This window comes from Orcinus orca, chromosome 17 (assembly GCF_937001465.1).
Source record: "Orcinus orca chromosome 17, mOrcOrc1.1, whole genome shotgun sequence".
Lineage (NCBI taxonomy): Eukaryota > Metazoa > Chordata > Mammalia > Artiodactyla > Delphinidae > Orcinus > Orcinus orca.
In genome coordinates, this window is record NC_064575.1 from 7,325,865 (window position 1) to 7,352,268 (window position 26,404).

At 38.5% G+C, this 26,404-nt stretch overlaps 1 protein-coding gene across 4 annotated transcripts in view; it reads right to left on the minus strand.

Annotated features, from left to right (window-relative positions):
- Nucleotides 1-488: 488 nt before the first annotated feature.
- CA8 (carbonic anhydrase 8) overlaps nt 489-26,404 on the minus strand; it is a 217,758-nt gene continuing 191,842 nt past the window's right edge. For 3 of the 4 annotated variants that reach the window (XM_049700156.1, XM_049700158.1, XM_049700157.1), the window contains 2 exons: nt 23,686-23,855; nt 489-6,040 (listed from right to left, as the gene is read on the minus strand). In XM_049700156.1, coding sequence (XP_049556113.1) covers nt 23,721-23,855 — 135 coding nt within the window. In that variant the 3' untranslated portion in view covers nt 489-6,040; nt 23,686-23,720. The remainder of the gene's footprint in view (nt 6,041-23,685; nt 23,856-26,404) is intronic. The other variant, XM_033437610.2, reaches the window with a different exon arrangement.

Here is a 26,404-nt window from a genome sequence, read left to right on the forward strand (position 1 = left end):
CTTTTCTGTGGACTTAGAAAATAAAGATCTGTGGAATTGTAGGTTTTTCTTAGCTGGTCCCAGTTCTTCCTGAACTGCTTCAAGTTTCTGGTTAGGTATGAAGGCTGAGCTCGACCACTGTAACTACCGAGCCTAAGGGCAAAGGCAAAATCCTCATAAACGACTCCATCAGATGTGCATCTGAATTTTTTAATAGGGCCCCAAACATATTTCTTGAATATTTGGAACTATGTCATTTGAAGATAATTTCTGAGCAGAAAAAAAAGGGGGAAAGAAGTCATGTTAATTATAAAGATTTTTTTGTTTTAAGGTTAATTTATTCAAATGAGATTTGCTGAAAGCAGCATTTGTTAGGAAATTTATTTAATATGACTGAAATTTCAAACAGTTAATTTTCATCCTAGTCTTGTGCTTTAAGAACACTGTAGCTTTCTTTCATGCCATAAAGAAGCATCTTTATGTTATAAAAGATAAAATGTTTTTCATGCAATGTATAGACTTTATTATGCTGCTTCTTTTTTTTTTTTTAATCCCTTTGGGCCAGATTCTAATATAATTTCACAGGAAAATTCCTATTGAGGTTGACTAAATTCCAATGTAATTTGAAAGCAATTAAAGTTTATCAAAGGAAGTGTGCAGTAGAGTTATTCTGGAAATGAATCAGGCCCAAAAGGGAGTAATACAAGCATATCTAGGTCTCTGGAGCAGCTCTAAGAAATTTCTTAAATTTTATTGACTCACTAAACTACAGTGTCCCACTGGGTGGTGGAGGTGTAGAAGCGTTACAAGTCAGTCGTTTATGCAGATTCACTGAAGTTTCAGAAATTGAAAAGTTTCTCAAAACTCAATAGTGTCATTTCCAAGTGGGGATTCCTGTACAACCTCAAGTGTAAAACTTCTAGTACACTTTATTAAAATGTAATCTAAGTCTGACACAACACAAAGTTTCCAATAAAAGCCTTTCTTCTATGTTGTTTTTATCTTTCTTAAAAAAACAACAACACTCGTCTGAAGGGTCACGTGTCACCACCTCACTACCTGACTGAGTGTCAGTTAAGAGCTTCACACAGAAGCAGCACAGGAAATACCTCTAAACAAAGGAAGGGAACACAGAAAAAAAGGAACAAAGGTTTCTGTGAGCTTCTCTTTAGGAACTGCATTACATCATCGGTGTATAAAGCCTCATCTTTTACATAATACTCTATACTATGACCCAAATAATATTCTGTATTAAATAAAATATAGGTTGCTTTTCATATCAATATTTGCTATATTAACATATTCTAATAGAAGTGAATAGATTCTAAGGAAAATGAGGTTTATTGGGTGTCTATTCACACACATGCCATCTTGAGTCTCAGTTTGTAGAGGTCAGACTTGAAAATCATTAATCAGCATATACTAATTGTTTTTAATTAATTAAATAGAAAAATAAAATGGAGAAGTTTCAGAGTAATTAACTCAATAACTACTATCATTGTTATGTCAACTTCATTTTCATTTTAAGAAACTTTAAGTTATCCAAAAGCATGAGTCTACCCTTAATCACAGTGATGATATCTGACACACGATTTTGAAAAATACGCTTACTCCAGTGAAAATTCCAGAAGGAATCTGATAGCCTGACATTTTGAGTAATGTGCCATCTTAGATGACAGAGCATTACACCCAGAATGGACATGAGAGAAGCTCCACAGACCTGCTTCCCAGTGCAACTACCATACCTGACAGAATAAAAAGAAGAAGAAATTTAAAGTGTCTGGAAATTTTCCCAAGGACATACAGCAAATGGAGAAAACATGTACTCAAGAAAAATCTCCTAAATCTCAATAAGATTATTTAGAATTTGAGCCATAAACACACTCCCTCCAGTTTAGCATGATTAACTATCCATTCTAAGTGGGTAAGGCCAGGAAGATGGGGCTCCCTCTTCCCTCAAATCCCAACCAAGGGATACATAAAAGGTTCACAGAGGCTAAATTCCAAGAGCTCATAAGCCCCCTTCTTCCACCCAGCCCCCACTCACAGAGCAGAGGTTCTACACCAGGTGCAGCAGGCTGAGAATATTGGGACCTTGATCACCTTCACCCTGGCTTATTCATAGGGTGGAAGTTTCAGTCTGGGAGAGGCAAGCCACAAAAACCAGAAGCTTCTGCCCCTACCCAGAACCCTGTCTGCAAAGCAGGAGTGTCACTCCACAAAGAGCAAACCACTGTCCCTACCCATAGCTCCTGAGCTGTGACTCAAAGATTTTGCCTAGGGCAAGAGGCAGTTGACAAGAACAAAGAACACCAACTGTAATCACGTTAACATAAATCTGAAGTAGATTCCAATAAATTAACATGTATCAATATATGGTAAGCCCTAGAGCAACCACTAAGAAAATAAACTCCAAAGAAAGTATTAAAAAAAATCATTAAAGCAATTGAAATAGTACACTGGAGAATAATAAAAGAAAAAAAAAGAAACAGTACACTGGGAAATAGTCACTTAATGCAAAAGAGAGCAATGAAGGAGGGACAGAGAAACAAACAAAAAAAGACACGAGACAGGTAGAAAACAAAAAGTAGAATGGCAGACATAAACCTAAATATATCGACAACATTAAATATAAATGGGTTAAACAGTCCAACCAAAAGGCAGAGATTGGCTAGATGGAAAAACAAGATCCAACTTTAAGCTGTCTACAGGAGACACACTTTAGATTTAAAGATCAAATAGGTTGAAAGTAAAATGATGGAAAAACACATATCACGCAAACAGCAGCCATAAGAAAGCTGGAGTGCTATACTAATGTCTTAGAAAGTCTATTATAAAACAAAAATGTTGCTGCAGATAGAGACATTTTATAATGATAAAAGGATAACTCCATCAGAAAGATATAAAAATGATAAATGTATATATACCTAACAACAGAGTCCCAAGGTACATGAAAAAAAAAAACTGACAGAACTGAAGCAAGAAATAGGTAATTCAACAATAATTGCTGGAGAATTCAATATCCTGTTTTCAGTGATAGATAGAAATATGCAGAAGATCAACTAGACCTAATAGACATAGAACATAACACCAACAACAGCATAATACACATTCTTCTTAAATACACATGGAACATTCTCCAGAATAAACCATATCTAGGCCATAAAACATGCCTCAATAAGTTTAAAGGAATTCAAATCACACAAAGTGTGTTACAATGAAAATTATAACTCAATAACAGAAATTTGGGGATTCATAAATATGTAGAAATTAAGCAACACACTCCTAAAAAGCCATTGGGTCAAAGAAGAAATCACAAGGCAAATTAGAAAATACTTTGAGATGAAAGAAAACAAAAATATAACAAACACAACTTATAGGATGCAGCTAAAGCAATGCTTAGAGGAAATTTTATAACTACAAATGCCTTATTAAAAAGATCTCAAACCAATACCCTAAACTTCCACCTTAAGATAATGGAAAAAGCACAAAATAAACCCAAAGCAAGTAGAAGGAAGGAAGTAATAAAGATTAGATAAAAACACAGTAGAGAAAACCAAAAGAATCAAATGTTGGTTCTTTGAAAGGATCAAGAACCAACAAAATCAGCAAGTCTTTCAGCTAGACTGACCAACAAAATGACTCAAATTACCTTAACTGACCAAACTTTCTGAGATCAATATTACATTACATACCATCAGCTACATTAATTACCTTGAATAAGAGGTGCTTATATATGTGTAAACCATATGAGAAGAAAACCCTCAGTTTGCCATTTTTTCAGGTAAACAAAATCCACCCTAAATTAAATTTCAAGATCTGTGAAATTTGTCCTTTATCCCTAGTTAACTACCCCATACACACACTTCTGCTTTGGGAAGCTTCTTCCCCAATTTCCAGGTCCATCCCATACTTTTCTTTCCCATGCCACCATCAAAACTAGACAGATTTCTGACCAGTCATTTACACTTTTGTTATTGACAAATTACTCTTTCAACTTCATTCCCACAAAAGCATCACTACAAGCAGCATTCCTAATCTGAGTCTGAGGTACCTAATGGTGGAATGAAGGGGTTTCCCACATTAAAGAATATAAGCTTCCACACAATCTCACCAATGAACACCACAAGCTGAACCAAGTAGTTCATTTCAGTCTTTTGAATCAGAAAATATCCAGTAAATAAATTTGATTCCTTCAATTAAAAAAGATATTTTGGAGGGGAAATATGGGCAACAAGATATTACCCTGAGAGTCATTTGAATTAGTTTTTGTTGTTATGCTTATTTTGTATTTTTCAGGGACAAGTGATTGGAGACTGCAGGAAGCATCAGAAGTTAAGTCCAAGAACGGTCCCCAGCTGCTCAGTGCCAACCACATCAGGATCAGTGACACTGGGTGCCCATGTACTGTTTAGCCCCAGGGCCTGAACGCAGGGTCTAGCAGAGGAGTGCCAGCAGCCCTGTTGGCCTCTCACTCATGAGAGGGTTTTGATTTTGTCTTTTGATGTTAACTGCAAATGAGGCCACACCTGCAGCCAATGTCTGGCAAGTACGTGGTATCAGTTTTAGTCTATAAGATACGTATTTAAATATGCCAAGTTTTTGTAGCCATGCTTTGCCATTTCTTCATTTTTGTATACAAGAAACTAAAGAAGGGAAAATCCCGGGACTGCCTTTACCTCTCAGAGGCTCTGCCTGATGCTGCCCTCATGTGGTCCAGGGCTTTGTTAGATGCTGACCCTTCATCCGCCTCCGCTTCCTCTCTCTGGGGCAGCTCTGGTCCTTTCTCTCCCTGCCCAAGGCTCCACCGTGAACCTTCTTAGCTTCTGTTTTCAGGGATATTTAGTATGATTTTTTTTATTTGCATTTAATGCTTTTCATTATTACAACCTTTACCCAACACATTTAAAATCTCTCAACACATAATTATTCCATCTGTATTATTTTCTATTTCTAACTTAGATATTCTGCATCACAAAATCCCTCAAAATTGAGTGTAACATGTTATTGAAGTCATTAGTTTTACAACAATAATTATAACAACAACTAATAACATTTATTAAGTACTTGCTTTGTGCCAGGCACTCTACTGCTTTACATAAATTATCTCATTCTATCACATCTAACTGCATCTAAGCATATGCTTAAATTTGCCAGTAGCACTTAAAATTAATTAAAATAAGGATATGATTCATCTTCAAAACAAAGATCTCAATATGCCAAAGTGAAACCTATAAAATAAAATATTTTAAAGTCTTACAAAATGTACAACACTAAATTATTATAGGATACTATTAAATTTATGTTTCTATCATGGAAAATAAAGCTATAAAATAAAGTATCCACTTTCTCTTTAGCCTATTTATTTCTTATACCTTTCTCAAATTCCTAGAAACCTCAGCTTCTAATATGTCAAATAAGTATGATTAGATTCGTATAATCAATTAAATCCTTTAACTAAGAAAGTAATATATAAAGTGAGTATTATGTTCTTACATTAACTCCCAAATCGTGTTTTATAACAAATCACCCTGACATTAACCATGGTATGAGGGTTGCAAAGTAACATGAGATGTGTTTTTTACTAATCCTTCACATTCCATTTTGGAGCTGTATATGCTGTTCTTGATCAAAACTCTCATTTTATTATCAAGAATTACATTATTTTCTGAATGAGTGAATTTTCTGTTGGAGACAGGAAATGAAGGACTGCAAACGCTGGAAATGTATTTTTCCTGTCTCAGTATTAATACATGATATATATTCATATTAATAATAACTCTGAAAACTAGTTTCATTTCTTCTACACACAAGCAATAAACAGTATGTGCAAAAATATGAATACTGGCAGCAGTGATGCGGATACATAACATGGGGTTTCTTTTGAATTTACAGCCATTTCTAATATTTCATTAGAGCATGTGTACAGGCAACTGTTACAGATGTCCATTAAAGCTCGATTAGATGAAGACAAACAATGCAGGCTTTGAGGATAAACCGAAGCTGCAGCTCAAAGTTTCCGTTTCTCACCCATGGGCACTATAGGACCACTGTCTTCCTCCTTTAAGGCAAAGAGAAGGAATCGATTATGTTACTGACATTCCTCCAAGGCAGACTGGAAAGTCTTTCTACAGTCCAATGAGACAGCAAAAATGAGAGGTTTCATAAGAAAATGTGGAAATTTCAAAAATATCTTCGTGCTCAAGTTTGTCATCTCTGCAATTTTTCCACAAAGTCTACCATAATTTTATTTCTCTGGTAGAATCTATTAATGCAAAATTTCATAGAGGCATGTATTTTCAACCAAAATAAATAAACGAACGCTTGAACTGTTTTCTAAACAAAAATTACACGTCATGCATAATAATAAATAAAATTAAAGCTTTTAGTTATTGTCATTAATTTCCTGTGTAATAACTGCAGATGGTAACTGTTTGAGCACAAAGACCACTGCTTCCTAGTCTCCAAATAATGTGACATTTCTATTAAATAAATCAGGAAATAATAAATATAGAATAACACATGAAACGTACATTTTGAGAGAACTAATAGTCTTCCCATTTAGAAAACAACATCAGCTAAGATTTCAGTTCAATACATCTACTCGTGTTGCCAGAGATGGGACTGGGGGAACACACTTTAATACAGTCGCTAAAAATAAACAAGCCCAATCTCTTGGACAACAAGTATCTATTAAAATTTAGAGCGCATATACTTTTCACCCAGAATTCTACTTCTTGGAACTTATCATAGAGATATAACCACCTAATCATACAAAGATTTTATGTATAAGGATATTCACTGAAGCAAAAAAAACTAGAAAAAGCTAAATAATTTCCTTCCTTAACAAATTATGATACATAGCACAGGGAGATCAGCTCAGTGCTTTGTGACGACCTAGAGGGATGGGATAGGGAGGGTGGGAGGGAGACGCAAGAGGGAGGGGATGCAGGGATATATGTGTACATATAGCTGATTCTGTTGTACAGTAGAAATGAACACAACACTGTAAAGCATTTATACTCCAATAAAGATGTGAAAAAAAATAAAAAATAAATTATGATACAATGCAATACTTCAAAATTGTTCATACATGGTATGTGGGTGGATATGCTTGTACATATGTACATATACATGTCCACACATGTATGCATATGTTCACATAAATACATATAATTTCTAGAACAATTTATTAGAAAACATTAATAATGCTGGGGTATATACTTCCAAACCAAAATTTCAAATAAGATAGTGAGTCATGACCAAATCTTTATGATTATGCCTCACAGAAGTGATTTCAAAGGTAAAGTAGGACATTGTTTGTGTATGCATTTGACAACTATAACCCAACACATTTACAAATCAAAGTGACTGACATAAAACAGACTGATGATCCAAATTGTAAAGCCTCAGCATTTTAGAGCTTTTAAAAGGAGCCTAAAGGTCAGCACGGATGAATTTTTTGCAAAAGGAAAATAACTGGAGTCCCCCATCTCCTAAGATGTGTTCCACATAACTCTAGAAGTTGGGTGGAAAAAATGAATCTGTATTCAAAAAATACTGTGGAAACTCTGATTACATAGAGTAAAATATGATTCTTTCAAACAAAACCATGTCAGTCTCTAATATGCTAATGTGCACTGTCAATCTGCAAAAGAAAAATATATTCAGGATTCTCCAAATGTATGGGACAGTCATTTCTTGATTTAACAAACATCTTGATGGACCAATGCTCTGCAGAACACATTTGGGAAAGGTTGGTCTAGAGGCAGAGATTCCAAGTTTATGAAAGTAATTCAATTACGCTTTACCCAACTACTCTAAAAATTAAGCTACCATGGTCTAAAACATCAATTAGACAAAAGATAGGTAAGTAAATATGCAGTCACTCTAATGACATGAGGTCAGGTCTTACCCAAAGCATTTTAACATTGAACATACAACCAGAGTGCAATAGGTGCACAAGCTCTCAGGTGTCTTGTTCATTTTAAAGCTCTACTGGCTTGATTTACAGGATTCTCAATAAATGTAGAATGAATTCTAATTCACCTGAGTGTGGACTCTGCTGGTGAATTTAGGTTGCTCACTGTTAAAATCTCCCTCACAGGAAAACTAAAGTTAATGCCCTATGCTTCTTGAATTTTTCTCCTTTACATTGTTCAAACAAAGAAAATGTCACCTCCCAAAGCCAAGGCACTCTGAGGATGATCTATTAGCTCCCCCACCAAGAGATGGATGTTTGATCTCATTCACTGCATGATACCAGATTAGCTGGAAAAATTACAAAAAAAATTTATGTCCCTGAGTTCAATTGATCACACTCTGGGGTGTGGATGTGGAATCGGAAAGACTCAAGTTCAAATCCCAGCTCTGCCACCAACTGGCTGGAAGATTTTAGGCAATCTATTTGCCCCTTCTGAGCCCCAGATAGCAATACCTACTTTGTAGGGTTTGTGTGAGAATGGAATACGACAACAGATATAATGTGACAACAGTGCCTCCTGGGCACATAACTGAGTGACTGGTGACTATTTCGTTGATTTTACAGACATCTCACTAAATGAAAACTGAACTACGGTATGGCCTATTATTTTCTATAGCATGTGTTTGACATTTACTTTTCAGCACTTCAGAGAAATTTTTCATGGGATGGAATCATACTTGATCTCATCTGCACTGTGTTCCCAAGGCCCAACACAACATTTGGCTCAAAGCAAACACTCCAAGAAAATGCACATATGTATGTCTGTGTATGTGCGTGTGTGCCCACGCATGTGTGCGTACATACATTAAAAAGTATAACAAAATGACAGTAGCAACTGCTCCTGTCATTTATTTAACGTTTTTATTTAACGTTTTTACTTGTATAAAAAGTTAAAGTTTGGGGCTTCCCTGGTGGCGCAGTGGTTGAGAGTCTGCCTGCTAATGCAGGGGACATGGGTTTGAGCCCTAGTCTGGGAGGATTCCACATGTCGCGGAGCGGCTAGGCCCGTGAGCCACAACTACTGAGGCTGCGCGTCTGGAGCCTGTGCTCCGCAACAAGAGAGGCTGCGATAGTGAGAGGTCCGCGCACCACGATGAAGAGTGGCCCCCGCTCGCCATAACTAGAGAAAGCCCTCGCACAGAAACAAAGACCCAACATAGCAAAAATAAATTAGTTAATAAACTCCTACCCGCAACATCTAAAAAAAAAAAAAAACGCTCTGAATACTGAAAGAGCTTTAAAAAAAAAGTTAAATTTTTAACACTTTTATTAACGTTTTTATTTGTATCAATATTATACATGCACATAGTTGAAAAAGTTAAGTAGTTCTAAAGGGTGTATTATGAAAACTATCAGTTTCCCGTCCTATATGCCTCCACTTTGGTCCTCCTCAACTCTTTGAGCTGATTATTTTATTAATACTGTAGAGCTAATCAGTATGACTGCATCACTCCTTTTCAGTTTTAGCATTGTCTGTCAACTTTCCCTATGGAGAATGTCATTTGACCTTCTTTCCTCCTATCAGCCCCTACCTCTCTACACACACACACACACACACACACACACACACACACACACACACACACACACACACACACACACACACACACACACACACACACACACCACTCACACACTGTAAACCCTTCCCTTCACTCCACCCTCCCAATACAGTTATATAATAATTTGGGTTGGATCAATATTTGATTTCTATCATTGTGATGATGTAAATATTATTCAGAACTGAACTGCATGTATTAATATATCATTAATTTTCCTTTCTTGCACAACTTGTTTACTCTGGAGTGAATCATTATCTTGAGTTTCTTCCACCTACATCCTCAATCCAAAACTACCTACAGTTGTCTGACTCTCCTCTCAAGAAGTTAAGACACATCATGCAGTCTATCAACTTCGTCTTCCTGGAGGAAGCTCTTCTAGAACCTTCTCAACTGCTCACATCTGGACTCACATCCTCTATGCTGGCTACCTCACCTCACCATCATTCCGGGAATCTCCTGTGCCTTTCTCCTTTGTCGGCTCTCCTGTTTCCTGGATCCCACATCTGTTTTCTTGGTTTACGCCATTTTGGTGAAGCACATCTTCCAGTAGCTTCCTGGGAAATAAATTTTTAATGACCTTGATATCTGAACATGACTACTGAAAGTTTGGGTGAGGAATTGTAGGTGGGCTGCAACTTTCTCTCAGAATTCTGAAGGTCATTCTTCCCTGGCTTTTAGCTTCCAGTATTGCTGTTGAGAAGACTGATATTTAAACTCCAGGTTCTCTGAGTCTGACTTGTTTTTTCCTCCCTGTAACTTCTCCCTCCACGTTCAGAAACTTCACGATGATAGTGCCTTGGTGTGGGTACATTTTGATCTACTGCCCTGGAAATTCAGTGTGTCTTTCCAATTTGTAAATTTATGTCCCTGAGTTCTGAAAAAGTGTTTTGAATGATTTTGTTGCTGGTCCTCTCCTAAAATTTCTCTGCTCTCTCTCCAGATTTCCTATTATTTGGATAAAGAAATGACACTCGGAATACACAAAGGTAATCAGGCTGACTTTCTTCCCTTTGGGACCTCCTCCCAAATACCCATTTATCTATATATAAATAATAAGAAAGCTTAACTATAAAAGGAAATGTTCTATTATCCAGTGATCATTGTTCATAATGAGACCTTGAGGTAAGGCCATAATCCTAAGAAGTCTTCTAAATCAAAAGCTATTTCAATATAATTATAACAGATGCCATCTTTCATGTGACTATTTCTGAACCTTAAATGATCTTCTGGGAAGAGACCCCTGGGGATGAGCGCAAATCAAATCACCATTGGAGAATTTCCTACAAAGCTATCAAAAATAAAAAAAGCACATGTGCCCACGTGTCCTTCACAAAGGCTGCTGCAGGTCACAGGGCTGACCTCAGTTCCAGTGACTTTGGCTCAGCTAATTGATAACCCACTGCCACCTCCCTCTTTAAGTAAGATAATTAAGGGTAAAATCTCCAAAAGAAGAGTCTTTTAAGAAATAGCGAGATGCTAGACGTGAGAACTCTTTCCGAATGCTCTCCGGGCAGTTTTTTCTCATGCTGCTTGGATGTGGAGTTAGCTGCGTTACCTGATTCGCTCCCAACACCAGGCTATAAGCTCCTCAGGGGAGTCTATGCTGATAATGTGTATATTTGCACACAGTCCCTAGGATACTGCCATACACTGAACAGAAGGTTAAAAATAAATGTCCTTCCTTTACAAGCAAGGGCAAGATAGGAACCTTCTTTTTCAACACACCCACTAATACCAATATCAGGTCAGGAGGAAGGAAAATAAACAGAAAAAGGAGAAAGAGAAAGGAGAAGGTCAAGAGTGTCAACTGCTTTTGAAAATTTAAAGGACACAGGGTGGGCAAGATAACACAGGATTTGGAAATAGAAATCCAGGCATATCCGAAATAAGAAAGGGAAACCAGATATCACTGCTAATTATTTAACATTATTCTGGGAGTTCTAGAGGGTGCAATAAAATAAGAACTAGTAAAATTAGAAAGGAGAAGATGAAATTGTCATTATTTACAGATGTGACCAGGGTCTATGTAGAAAATACAAACAATCAACTAAAATGTCACTGGAAACTATATGAGAGGTCAAATAAGAAAGCCAAGGACAAAGCCAAGCAATTATTTTTTCATTGAATAAATATTAACCAATATAAAAATGTAGTGAAAAATGACACTAATCAAAATTGATGAGTACAAAAACAACAATAATAATAGTAATAGCTCACATTTATTGAATGCTAGCCCCCTGCTAAGCACGATGCTACGCATTTTACCGTATTTTGTTTAATCCTCACAACACCTCTAGGAGGTATGACTCTCAGTATCCCTATTTCACAGACGAGGAAACTGAGGCTGAAAGAATATCTATAATCTGCCCAAACCATGGAGCAGGAGGTGAAAGTGCTATATTCCCAATCAAGCCACACCCCAGGCTGACTCCAGACTCCAAATGCACATCCTGTAGCAAATTCAGTCAGAGGAGAGAACTATACAACATCTAAAGAGCATTACAAAACACTTTAATAAGCATAGACCTATGCATTGCTCCTTGATAGAAAGATTCAACATTGTAAAGATACCAATTCTCCTTAAATTACTCTAAGTACTCAAGGCAATCCAAATCAAAAATTCTAGCAAGATTCTTTCTCTTCCTTTTTCTCTTTCTTTCATTCTCTTTTTCTCACCCTCTCTTTTATTCTTTACTTCAATCCTTCTGGTAAAATGATCCTATCGCTTATCTGGAAGAATTAAACACAAGGAAATAAGAAAATTCTGCAGAAGAGATTAATAAGGGATTTTGTCCTACCAAACACTGAAATATACACCAATGTCACAAACACAATGGGTGGTGCTCATGAACAGACAGATTAATGGAACAGAACAGGAAAGTCAAGGATAAAACCAAGTATTCAAAGAAAGACTTAATATAAAATGTAACAGAATCATTTCTAATCAGATTGGCAATGATAAGAAATTTGAAAATACTCAATGTCAGTGAAGGTGAAGAAAAATGTGTATTTGGACACATGGTCAGTGGAAACATAAAGGGATATAACTCGTAGAGCAATTTGCACATATATAGTATTACAATTAAAACTCTCTGACCCAGTAATCTCACTACTAAGAAGTTTTTAAGGAAATAAATGCATATGTTAACCACAGTACTGTTGATTATAGCAAAGTCTGAAAATGACCTAAAATGTACAATAATAGAGGAACACTCGATAAACTCTGGTACGTAATTAAAGTCAACTTATGTACAATCATTAAAATGTACACATGTATCTATTGAATGACGTGAAAAGATACATCAAACAGACAGAAAAATATCCTGCATAATATAATCCCATGAGGAACATTATATGTGTGTCTACTTGTGCTTATGAGAGATATGCAAAAAGAGAGATCAAAAGAACAAAAATAATGATAAAGGTAACATTTATTAAATACTTAACACTGTGGACCAAAAACATGGTAAGCACTTTAATTGCATTACTTCACTGTATCTTCACAACCACCCTATGAGATAGGTTACTACTATGGCCTTCTTTAAAGTGATGAAAAAAAGAGACTTAGAGATATTAGGAACTTTGTCAAGGTCACACAGCTACCTACCAGTGGAGTCAGAATGGAACCTAAGCCATCCCCCACTGAGCTATGGGGGGACCTCCACGCTCACCCCAGTGTTCATGGTGACTGTCACCGAGAGGCGTGTCTGAGAGAGCCTTGTTGCTTCATTTTGTTCTGTACTGTTTGAATTTTCCACCATAAATATGTATCACATTCAGAGAAATCAAAGGGGTTACTCTTGTCGCAGAAATTTCAATAGGTAAACGGAGATGAACACATCTGGAGAAAGTGAGGAGTAAAAAGGAGATGACAAAGAGGTGGAAAGTATACAGAGTGATTGATTTTAAAAAGGGCAAAAATACCTTCAATCCATGGTGCAAGCATAGATTAGCACTAACCCTTAGGGAGACTATTAGCAACGTGATACCAAAAGTGAAAACACGGGTGTCCTTCTTCCCTAGAAATCTCATTCCCCGGAACTTATCTAAAGAGATAAGGAGGCAAAGATATACAAGGACTTCATAATTATCTGCCCTTTGTTATTTGAAAGGCGTGGTGAAAAGAGCTCAGGGTTTGCAGTGAAACCTACCTGGGTGTGAACCCTGGCTTTGCCCTGTACTGGCTGTGACCCTGAACAAGTTACTCAACCCCTCTCAGCCTCAGGGTCTCCATCTCTAAAATGGAAACAAAAGCACATGCCTCACAAGATCGTTGTGAGGATTAAATGAGATAAAATATAGCAGAGGGTCGGAAACATAAAAAAGCAGCTGTTCTTTCCCCTTCATCACTCACTAGTATGTGTCACTTAGAATGGATGTGTAAACTTTAACTGAAACTCAAGGACACATCAGATTGTTTGGTATATTCTATACAACTCTGCATCAAAGTATCATAAAACACTAAACTTAGCTTTTAAAGTTCTTCACAAGCAAACCTATGTTATACTATTCTGACACTTTCTCAATCTCAATTAGCACTACACTAATTAACAAAACTGTGTTACACACTACAGCGCGTCACATTTTTCTTCCTCCTTCCCTAATCCCTAGTGTGCTGTAAGGGTGATTGAATATCTAATTACTTCTTAATTGAATGCACATATTATACATTTTTCACTAGGTTCAAGCTTAATGCTTTCAGTCCAGAAATCAAAGTCAATGAAATTAAGTTGAAGTGGGATTTGGGCAACTATTATAATGAGAGAAGGTTTGCATTATGTCTAATTATAAGTAAATGTGGATTTTAGCATCATATCCTATGGAAATATTTCAGGTCCAGGAATGTGCCATAAGTGACTAATTTAGATGATTAATAACATTGTTATTCTTATTTACAATCTTTTATTTCTCATTATAGTGATTTAATTGCTGGGACCCATTAAATATAATCATTCTTGAAAGAAATGGTACCATTAGAGAACCACCGGCTGTACCCATACTAAAATCAGAATGAACACTCATATTTGTGAATAATTACGTGAGTTTCTCTGCACTGTAAAGGTTACAGGAACTCTCACATGCTGCAAACACAAGAAAAACATAAATCTTGGAGTACTTGGAATATAACTGGTTACGTTCATCAAAAATATTCATTTATGGCAAACCACAAAAAATATTACTATCAAAATGGTGTTCCAATTCAGTTCTTACTTTACTGGGAGAGTATTTCATGAGGTTCTTTTTTTTTTTTTTCTTCCCTTTTGCATTATGCAGGAGTAGGAGAACCTCTGAAGTAGGTATCTCATACAAGGAAGGTTTGTTTGCTTGTTTGTTTCTAGATGTGGGGACCAATCAACTATAATAATTTAGCTGAAGACCTTTTCGGGCAGAAGACTAGATTAAATAACTTTTTGAGATCCAGTTCGACTCCATGCTTCTAAGATGTGTCTGAAAATATTTTCTGCAGACAAGCCTTAAAGACCTTTACGTATAAAGTATAAGAATTCAGAAATTTTGCAGGCATTTAAAGAAGTACTGTGATAGAAAACAGACCCATCCAAAACCAATGTGGTTTTATTGTTTTAACAATTAATTTACTTTGAGAATGGTGTTACATAGTGGCAAATTTCTTGATTGGAGAAACCTCCATATTATTCAACAAATATTTCAGACTCTGTCCAAGCTATTGGGCGTTGTCTAGGCTATTTCAGCTTTGTATGCTACCAAAACAAGTTTTCACTGGCATGTTTGTTTAATTAAAACTGAAGTATCATACCAGTCAGAATGGTCATCATCAAAAAGTCTACAAATAACAAATGCTGGAGAGGGTGTGGAGAAAAAGGAACCCTCCTACGCTGTTGGTGGGAATGTAAATTGGTACAGCCACTACGGACAACACTATGGAGGTTCCTTAAAAGAATAAAAATAGAGTTACCACATGATTCAGGGATCCCACTCCTGGGCATATATCCAGAGAAAACTATGATTCGAAAAGATACACGCACCCCAATGTTCACTGCAGCACTCTTTACAATAGCCAAGACATGGAAGCAACCTAAATGTCCATCAACAGAGGAATGCATAAAGAAGATGTGGTCTGTGTATACAATGGAATATTACTCAGCCATAAAAAGGAAGGAAATAATGCCATTTGCACCAATATGGATGGTCCTAGAGATTATCATACTAAGTAAAGTAAGTCAGAAAGAGAAAGACAAATATCATATGATATCACTTATATGTAGAATCTAAAAAAATGATACAAATGAATTTATTTACAAAACAGAAGTAGACCCACAGACATAGAAAACAAATTTATGGTTACCAAAGGGGAAGGCGGGGGGAATAAATTAGAAGTTTGGGATTAAGATATACACACTATTATATATAAAATACATAACCAACAGGACCTACTGTATAGCACAGGGAACTATACTCAAAGTTTTGTAATAACCTATAAGTGAAAAGAATCTGAAAAAGAACAGATATACGTATAACTGAATCACTTTGCTGTACACCTGAAACTAACACAACATTGTAGATCGACTATACTTCAATTTTTAAAAAATGAAGTAGTTGAAAGAATAAGGCAAATCTATTTGTACTAACATATAAATATCTCAATTTATCTATATAGTTAAATTGACAATTTTTTGGTATGGCTTTTTTTTTTTTTAATACTTTAAAATACATTGTTTCTCACCCTTGTGGGTGGCATGTCAGTATCTACTTTTCCCTTACCTGGTTTCTTCTTTAACAAACCCTTTTCCCTTCTTCAGGAGATGGCTTCCATCCCTAACAAAGGGCCTGGAGCAGGTAAGTTCCTCCACTCTCAGGCCATGATCCTTCCATCACCCTCATGCCATTTCATTTCTATGCTGAGATTTCAGATCTCCTAGGTTTTGCTATATGTAAGCTATTTGCTATGTTTAGTTATGTTTAGTAACTAATACAAAAGAAAATGAAAATATTAAAAAGAAGGTTGATCAGGGGACTTCAGTCTTTTCATCATGTTTCTGTATTTCCTCGATAACTGCTAACATCCAGCTACGTATCAGTAGATGTAACGCAGGTCAATTTTCCAAAACCCATTCAAGACTCTGCAACTTCACAACTGAGACGTTTAAGTCAGATGCCAATCACCCAACCTTCCACTGCGGATGGGAATAACGAACTACAATACCGCCACCAGCCCCCAGCGACAGATGTCGCCAGTTAGTCCTGTCACCCTTTCACACTGCGCTCAGCCGTGGATGCAGAATCCTTCTCAACACTCTAGACAGCTCGTATCAGTCAATCAGAGTTGACGTGCAAGTTTGAGGGCTCTCTGTCACCCATGTCTTTTATTTTTACAAATCTTTCCTCAACAATCCTATGTAGAAGAGAGGGGGGTGTTCCTGCAACAGCCCAGGTGAGAGCTGATGCTAACTTTATGGGTGGTGATGATCACAGAGATTGATTTGGGAGCTATCCAAAGGCACATCCGTGAACTGGACGATAAATTGGAAATGTGAGGTGAGGTGACGTGAGAAGTGTCAAGTATGACTTGAATTCCTAAGAAAACTGGAAGAAAGCCAAGTCTGCGAAGGACGATCATATAGTCAATCTTTTATATATTGGGTGTGAGACGCCTCTGATGCATCCAAAAGCAAAGTGAGGCAAACAGTTGGGCATCCGATTCTAGAACTTAACAGAGAGACCTGGTGTCGGCAGGTAAATGAGGGTCATCTGCCTTTGGTGGTACCAGAGGCTGTGGGTGCAGACGATCCACCTACAGAGAGGGGGTGCCACAGGCTGAGCCATGCGGACTCCAACAGCAAGTGGCCTCCAGGAAGGTCCCTTTGTGTGCTGGGCTTTCACAGTTCCCTGGGTCTATGATGAATCCGCTTTCCTAAGTCTCTGTGAACTTCATCATGGAAAAGAGGAACTGGAAAGGACAGACAGTAAATGAGGAAGAAACCGAAATGAACGCTTCTTTGTGAACAATGTTTTCTTCATAAGTCTCAAACTGGAAAAATAAAATTTAAAAACTGGCTTGAGAAAATTACCAAAAATGAGCACCCATGAGGGAAAAGACATACTACTACATGTTTAGAGGAGATAACCTGGTCTCGGTGATTTTCTTATGGAAAATATATGAAGTTTAAAATCATGAGATCTACTATATTGAGGGTATCATAATATATTAATGATCAACATAAAAGCTGACCTGTGACTGCAAGATGTTCTCTTCCTTCCTCCCAAACACAATTTTGTTTAAATTCATGGGTGGGGAGGGGAATAAATAGTTCAGGAATTTCTACCCACAATAAATTAACCTTTCTAATAGTGAAAAAAGAAACAAAGGACAGATATGGAAGCAGGGATTATTTTCCTTCTTTACCAATCTTGAAGAAATGTCTATACAGCTTTGATACTTTTCATTCTTGGGTTAAGAACAATTTTTGTATCACAGAATCAAAACATAATAGATGGGTTGACCACCCTTGGTATTTTGGCCTTTTCCTGAAATCATACTGAGAACCTTTAGGAAATCCATTCATTTTCGGGCAGTTCTATAGGATACAGTAAATAGAAAATAGCTCTACCATCAGGCTTTCATTTCTCACCCTAATGCTGTGCATCATATTAAATTATTGGAGTGAAGTCAGTCCAAGTTCTATTGACTGAAAATATGGCTCTGAGCTTTCCATTTATCCTGAAAGGATAATAGCTTTTACCTACTTGGTCATTCAGAGTTGACATTATCCCTTTCCCACAAATCCCCTCCTTTTCCATAATGGCTTAGTCTTTTTTAACCTCCAACTCTGTTAGGTTATAAAAGAAAGCTGCTATGAAACTGATGTTAGCTATAGCATTTATTAAAGCTAAGAAGAGAACATTATTAATTGCAAAAGTATACATGAGGAAGAGTTCAGTACAGTCTGAATGTGACTCAAAGACCCAAAACGGGTCTTTGCCCAAATACGAGGGTAAGTTTGACACAGGGATCAGATACTTGTTCAATAACCTCTTTTTTCTTCTTCCTTTTTTCTGTTTTTTTTTTTTCTCCTCATCTATTTGGAGCACACATATTTTCCCCTTTTAAGGAGGGTAAGGGAGGTTACTTTTTTTTCTGGAGAAAACATTCTTTATTCATAATTATATTAATTCTATGGCTAAAATATATGTTGTTTAATCATATTGTTTTGTTCTAAAGCTAAAATCAACTCAAGAAACACCGTTTTATGTAAATAACAGATCTCACAAAGAGATAAATTGTTAATGTAATTGGAAATAATGTTGCCAAGAAATGTAGGCTATTTATTTACCTGTTTACAGGGAGGTATTTAAAGAGCTCTGTGGCATTGGTTTTTACAGAAAATAATTATAATTAACTATAGTTACTGTAAACATGTGTGCAGTTTAACAATATTTGAGTCACAGGGGAAGCAGGCAAATCTTTGAACAGTCAGCATAGCTTTCTAAAAATTGGTTAATAGTTAATGAAACAACCAGGCAAATAATCATTTCACTGGAAGGGTAGTACCAATATTATCATGCCAAGGGCAGCAAGGAAACTGGACATAAAGCTTGGTTTTATTTTGGTTTGTTATTAAGATTTGGTTCTCCATCGTAAAGAAAGTTCACTGGGTAAACTGGCTCCTAGAAATCTGAACTAGCCCTGCACCTGGGTGACTTATGTGCTAACTCTTTAAACAAGTACAAAACCATAGTTCATACTTCCTAAATGGTAATACAAAAAGTCACAGATAATTCATGGTAGTAATAAGTCTTGGTTATCAAAACCCTCCAGATGTCTAGACATGTCATGCAAAAATAAATGTCATTTTAAGTCCAAAAACTAAAGTTATTTTAGTAAAGCGTAGCTAAAATAAATCTGAATTATTTTGAACATTTTTTAGAGAACTATCAGAATAAAAGGTTTTTTTTCCTTTTCAGTTCCAAGAGCTTAAATGAAACATTCATGCATTAAATTCAAAGTCTGACTGTCAAGTCATTTCACTTTAATAAAAATTTGAATTACCTGCCTTAGGGCATTATTAAATATCAAATAAAAAGCACACATCCATAAGTCTGATTTCCTGATATAATTTTTATGTAGCAGTACGACTAGATTTGTATTACACATTTCAAGATAAAAGGATCAAAAATGTACTCATAAAAGGATATGGTCAGAAGTGAAGTCGCCTTTGAAAGAATTTCTGCACCACTCTTAGGAATTTGGGGGAAAATGACCTCCTTTTAGCAATCTCAGCCACCAAGACAAGGACATAAATCCATCCTCTCTTAAAATATCTAAACTGCAATTAATCGAAGACTGAAAATTACACACTGTCCTCCTATCATACCATGAATATGAAGTACCTGAAATATATGTAATCTTCTCATAAACATTTAAGAGTGAGTGTGTGTGTGTGTGTGTGTGTGTGTGTGTGTGTGTGCGTGCAAGACAGAGATAAAGTAGTGATGGTTACTTAGATATTTAGAGACAGGCAATTCTGGTGTAGGACCAGATATGGATCAAAAACTAAAGCCAATAATCTTATTTCATAAAGAGCGTCATTTATAGTTACTGACATTCAAAGAGAGTATACCAAACCTACACTGGGGAAATTCATAAATTCACGTTCACCAACCTCACCACCCCTCTCTGCCTGGCCCTCCAACCGGGTCGTGCCCATAAGCCCTCCGGACCCTCACTCTGCACCCATCTCCCAGCTGTCTGGCAGCGCTCACCTCTTCTAGCTTCTACCCAACCCTCCTTAAACAGTAAAGCAAGTCGTGAAATGCTGTCTATAAACCGCCACCTCCTTCCTTCCTGTGATAGCGCACAAAGTGTCCGTTCCATGACAACAGTCAGTCTCCACGTGTGCCGAGGGCCCCATCCCCTGGCAACTTTTCAGGGACTTCACTGCTAGGACTAGCCCCTCGAGAAACAGCACCTTCAGCCCTGCCCATCCACTGGCTCATTCCCCCTCCCCCCCACATACAGAAAAGTTTTACTACTTCTTTTGTTTAAAAAAAAAAAAAAGTCTCATTCCCACCACAAAAAAGGAAATGATATATATGGGACATGACAGAGGTGTTAGCCAACGCTAAGGTGGGAATCATATTGTAATACAAAAATGGATCAAATCAAAATACACATCGTACACCTTAAACTTACACACGCTTGTCTGAAGCTGCCACCACAAGGTATCTCCAGCCCTCCCTTCACGCCCAACCTCTGCCCACTGCAACCGCCTCCCTCGTCCTCCTGCCACCCTGAGAGCCAGCGTGGTGACGCTCCCTGACCTCTGTCCTGCAGTGCTTACAACAAGGGGCTCTGCCAGGCAGGTTGCTTGGGTCCAACTTGGTCCCGCTGCCCAATGGCTTTGAGCAGATGACCTAACTTCTCTGTGCTTTGGTTAACTGGTCATAAAGCATCCCGTAAGATTTTATGGACATCCGAGGTCATCCCCGTGTAGCATGAGAACATTATACGTACACACTCGTATGTATAAAATCTCTATGCCCACGACTCCCGCATTCTGTTCAAACTTCTTTTCTGACCTCCGCTCTTGAAATTCCAGCTTCCTTCACGCTAGGCCCACTGCTGTGACTGACAAGCCTCTCTCAGTCCCCTCCCGCTCTCCATCTCAGACAGAGCCTCTTCCGGCTTCCCTCTTGTCACTCCATGGCACTCTAGCCACACAGTTTCTAAAGCCCCAAACCCCAGGTGTTATCTTTGATATTTCCATCTCCCCGCACCCTCGTCCAATTTATCCCTAGATATCACTTTCCAAGACCCTTTCACATATGTCAGCTTCTCTGCATCTGCACTGCTCCTAGGCTGGTATCCATGCCTGCATGCCTTTCACCTTGGCTACCCAGTGGACCTCTAAAATATCCTTCCACCGCCACAGCCTGGCCCACAATCATCTGGTCCATTTGTTCTCCAGCCACTGTGATCTCCTGAGAAGGCCACTCCCCTGAGAACGCTTAGATCTCAGCACACTGACGATGAAGTAAAGATGTCTTAGCATGGCTGCCAAGGCCCTTTAAGTCATGGGGCCCTGCCTGACCTTCCCTTTGCATTTCCATACCCCAGACTCACAAGGCTTTTCTCAGGTGCATCAATGCCTCAAATTCTTATCACCTCCACAGAGACTGGGCCCTCGGGGTCTCTGCAAAAGATATTCCCTCTATCTGAAATCTCCTTCACTCCATTTCTTGGTTCTTTTCATTCATGGAATTTATTAACTGTGTATTTTTTTAACATCTTTATTGGAGCATAATTGCTTTACAGTGTTGTGTTAGTTTCTGCTGTATAACAAAGTGAATCAGCTATGTGCATACATATATCCCCATATCCCCTCCCTCTTGCGTTTCCCTCCCACCCTCCTTATCCCACCCCTCTAGGTGGTCACAAAGCACGGAGCTGATCTCCCTGTGCCAGAACTGTTTGTTTCTCGATTGTCAGGTTCCCCATCTCAGACTCTAGCTTTTATGAGGGCAGAGACCACATCTGTTCTTCTCATCTCTGTATACACAGAACCAATCACGTAGTAGGTGCTCAATAATGATTTCTGACTGAATATTATTTTAATTCTTTAGCTCATCCATTATAAGGCTCAACTTAAAGCCCTCGGGGATGTTCTCCATTGTTATCATATATGAATTACTGAAAGTTCCTTCTCATTCCTACCACAGGTGACTTTGCCTGGCCTCCTCCTCATCATCCCCATCATCTCATCATCTACTAGCTGACACAGAAACTGAGAAGGAACGAAGGACTGGAACACAGTTGGCTGATACAGGACACACATAAGTTCTAAGGAATTTCTAATTTCCCTAACGACATCCACGACTCCAGGTGTTACATGCCATGATGGATTCAAAGTAAACTCAACACGTTTCAACCCTTAAGAAGCTTGAAATCTGACACAGGAAATAAATATATGAATAGCTAATTGTTAGAAAAAATGTGAAACAAGAGGTACGATATAAGGGACAAGGAGAGAATTCCTGCTGAGGACCGTATGCAAGTTGGGCCTCTAGTCGGCTAGGGTTTCAACAAGCAAAAGGGAAGGGGGGAAGGACTGGGTGAGCAAAGCACATTCACAGAAGAGAAAAGACAGATTGGCTGGAGTACTGGGTGCCTCAGTAGAGTAATAATAGAGGGGCAAGAAAACTAGAGAGGGAAACACATGGACAACGTGATCACCCTTTAAAATTCCTGTATCAGCTGTCTGGCTCATGAGACTGTGAGCTCCCTGAGGCCAGAGATTTCTGTTCCTCTGTGACTCCCCGGTCCATTGTACCCTTCACACGGGATGAGAGTACATACCCTTAGCGGTCCATTAAACAGTCAGAGCTCTGATCTGACTCCTAGGAAACCGTTCCAACAGACGCTTCCCTCTTACGAGAAGCAGTGGTTTCCCAGCAACGCACACTGACCTAGGTACACGCCCTTGGGCAACCTACAAGGTGAGGAAGTAACCCAGTACAGAGGCATTTATGTATATTTTAGCTTTTCCATGTTTGTGATGTTTTACTTTGTTAGTCCTTAAGGGTAAGGAATACAAACACTGAATTCGATATATTAAAATGTACAGATTAGGTTTTAATCAGTACAGAAACATCCTACACTCAGATCATTAGCAAGGGCTTCTTGATCTATCGAATAAAAGCACTTCCATAGGACAAGTATTTTCATTCATGCCAGATCTGCCCTCACCTACCTACCCCGACAAACAAGACGACCAAATCTGCACCGAACAACAAGGGCCACTTTGAGGCTCAACAGGTCCCCCAGTCCCTTCCCTTATGCTCCCCCATCAATAGGAGGTGACAGCTGCGGTTTCAAGGGTGCGACAACATAGTAAAGTACCGAGAGGTACTTGCATGTCAGGGTTCCCCTGCCTCAGGCACCTTCCCTCATGAAACCCGATATTAGAGCAAAACCTAGAATGAAAGGCTGCTCTGCTCGAAAACATAAGGACTGTAGATTTCTGTCCAACACGGCATGAAATTTTTACGAACCACCTGACTTGTGATTAATGGGGCTTGAGAATGTGTCCTAGATTTAAATAAAGTGCGTTGACAATGAGAGTCGCTTTGGTGTGACAGGCTCAGCTGTGTGTGCCTCATTTTCCTTGCTTAATCCGAACATACCCAGATGAAGACGCACCGGCTTCTGCTCTCTTCAGCTACTGAAACGCGGCTCTAATGACTCTGTCACTGAGTGGCTGAGTGGGTCTAAAATTGTCTCCCAAAATCCCATCACAGCCTTCCACAAGCTCTGCCCCTTTTGCATGTGTCCTCAGCCTTCGAAATTCTTCAATCTGAAAATAAAAGCAGAACAAAACAGATTAACCACTTACCGGCCATGAACAAGAACTGCAGTTTCATCAATGGCTTAAAATATGCATACATTATAAGAATTTAGAAAGAGAATTAAAATTAAACTTCAAAGAGAGAAAAAGAAGTTCATCCTTCCAGACCTAAGACATTAGACGCAACCCCTGCAAGAAGAATGAAGACTGCAGAAGCAGGGATGAAGGTCTGCAGACAACCCAAACTGCCACGGAAACCTGCTGCATCTGTTTGTACAAAAATGATACACACTTCTCTCTAGAAGCTCTTATGGCCACCTGTGACATAATGAGAAAAAGTGAACAAATGAAGCAGTGATCTGAAATGCTTCCCAAGTATCTCTTTAAGTAATGAATTCTGGTGTTACTGTACGCTAACACTGACCAGATGTTAAATGTATCAGATGGAGGTTTTTTCATCAAAAGACTCCCTTTGATGTTTGTCTAGCCCTCTGGAGAGCACAGGTCCAAAGAGTGCCTCTGATTTTCCAAAAGTTTAAGCCCATCTTCCTCCCTTGGCAAGAGCGATTTTCAAGTTCATCTCCCTTTTCAGGTTTCCTGTTACACACGAAGAGGTTCCCACAGTCCCACGGGACCGTTCCCATCAAGTGCACTGCAGTTTCCCTGACTTGCCGGGTCTGCACCTCCTAAGAACCCACAGTCTGCCGGACACAACCCCCTGGGAAGTGTCTGAACAACAAGTAAACACGTGATAAGCATTCGTGAGGCTCACTGCCAACTAGCAGTTGACTTACCTCTGTTAAGTCATGGTCTGTTATTTCATTTAAATGCCCCATAAAATCACATGCCACAGATATTCTTCCTTCCTTACACAAAAGGAGAAACTGAGGCCACATGGGTTAAGGAAGTTTCCAGATTAGCCGGGTCTGACAATGCCAAGTCCAGCTGCTCCTTTCCCAGCTTCACAGCCACCTCTTCAGAAATTCTAGTCATCAGTAGACCCTACATCTGGCACTTATCCCCGGATGTTGAGCAAGTGTGATCTGAACAGCATGAATCCACCAAAAGTTCACCATCTGCGAATCAGAGGCTTCTGCCTACAAAGGTTCATACAGCACACCCATAGACCTCTCCCAATCATAACGTGAAAAAAATGCGAGAGATGAACTAATTCAGGGTTCGAATAAAAGTCTAGAGACCCCTAGACTTTAGGGGACCCATGAAACTCCTGAATGACTTGTAAAAATTTCCCTGTGGAGTAGTTTCTTAAGAAGAGGTTCCTGACTCCAAAAGAGTTGAACCCCACAAGATTCAAACCATTCATATATGCGTCGGAAAACAAGAGTTGGGGAAAATTAAGTGGCTTGTTAGATCAGAACCCAGGTTAGAAATCTGACTTCTGATGGTTCTAGTTTTCCATGTCTTCAAATACTGTTTGATTGCACTCAATGGGATAAGCCTGATCCAACTAGAACTGTCCTGTTTTTTGAAACAACGGCCACGTGCTGTATTTATATAGAAGCCATCAGCTGTTTGATCTACATAACCATCTTCCGCTAGGCCGCCACAGGGTCTTAGAGGGGGGAATATGGCAGCACCCATATTGCTTGCTGCATCTGAAAAATGTCTAGAGCCACGGCGGCAGGAGAATCCCCCGTAAAACGCATCTCTCTGCAATGCCAATTTTTCTGAAGTAACCACCGCTCAGAACCCTTTAGTCACTTCAAATGGTTTCAAGTACACACTGCGTTATCTCACGTTGAAATGAGACAGAGTGAGAAAGGAACAGAATAATAGTCCAGGATAAAAGTCTTCAGCAAAACTCAAATGTCATGGCTGTACAGAGACTCTCATTATCACGTATATCAGGATGTACGATTTCATCGATTTTTAATGCTACTCTACTTAAACATGGTATTTGTTTTTAGCCAATTTGAAAGAGACGGATGGAGAGGACAGAGATAAGTCCTCACCTTCTGAAAGTAGCAGAGCTGAGCAGTCACTCTCCTCTGAACCCGGGTGGCACGCCAGTGGGTCTCAGACATTTACTGCGACCTCCTTATTGCAGGACCCCGATGATTCACTCAAAGTTCTGCTTTCTTTTCATGTGTGCATTTAAAGGGCTAATTTCTAGGGTCTGAGGTTTGGCACTCATTAATTTTAGTAGTTTCCGAGGTCCTGTGCACATCCTATAATAGACTTATTTTGACTTACAGTTCATATGTCATCATGTTAGAAGAGAAAAATAACACATAAAAGTCGGTGTTCTCATCTTATTCTCTTTCATCACCAGGCGATGATCCATGAATTAGAGGAAATGAATTCCTTGTGGTAGTAGTTAAATAGAGGGAACAAAGCAAATTGTACTTAAATAGTCCATATATGTGTATATGTAACGAGATTTCATATATATATATATATATATATATATACACACACACACACACACATATCTCTCCACCTTTCATGTACTGAACTTTGTTGTTCTGGTTTCATTTTCTTCTACCCCATTATCTAACTTTCTTTCTAACATCACTGCTCTCTCTTCCTGACCTTTC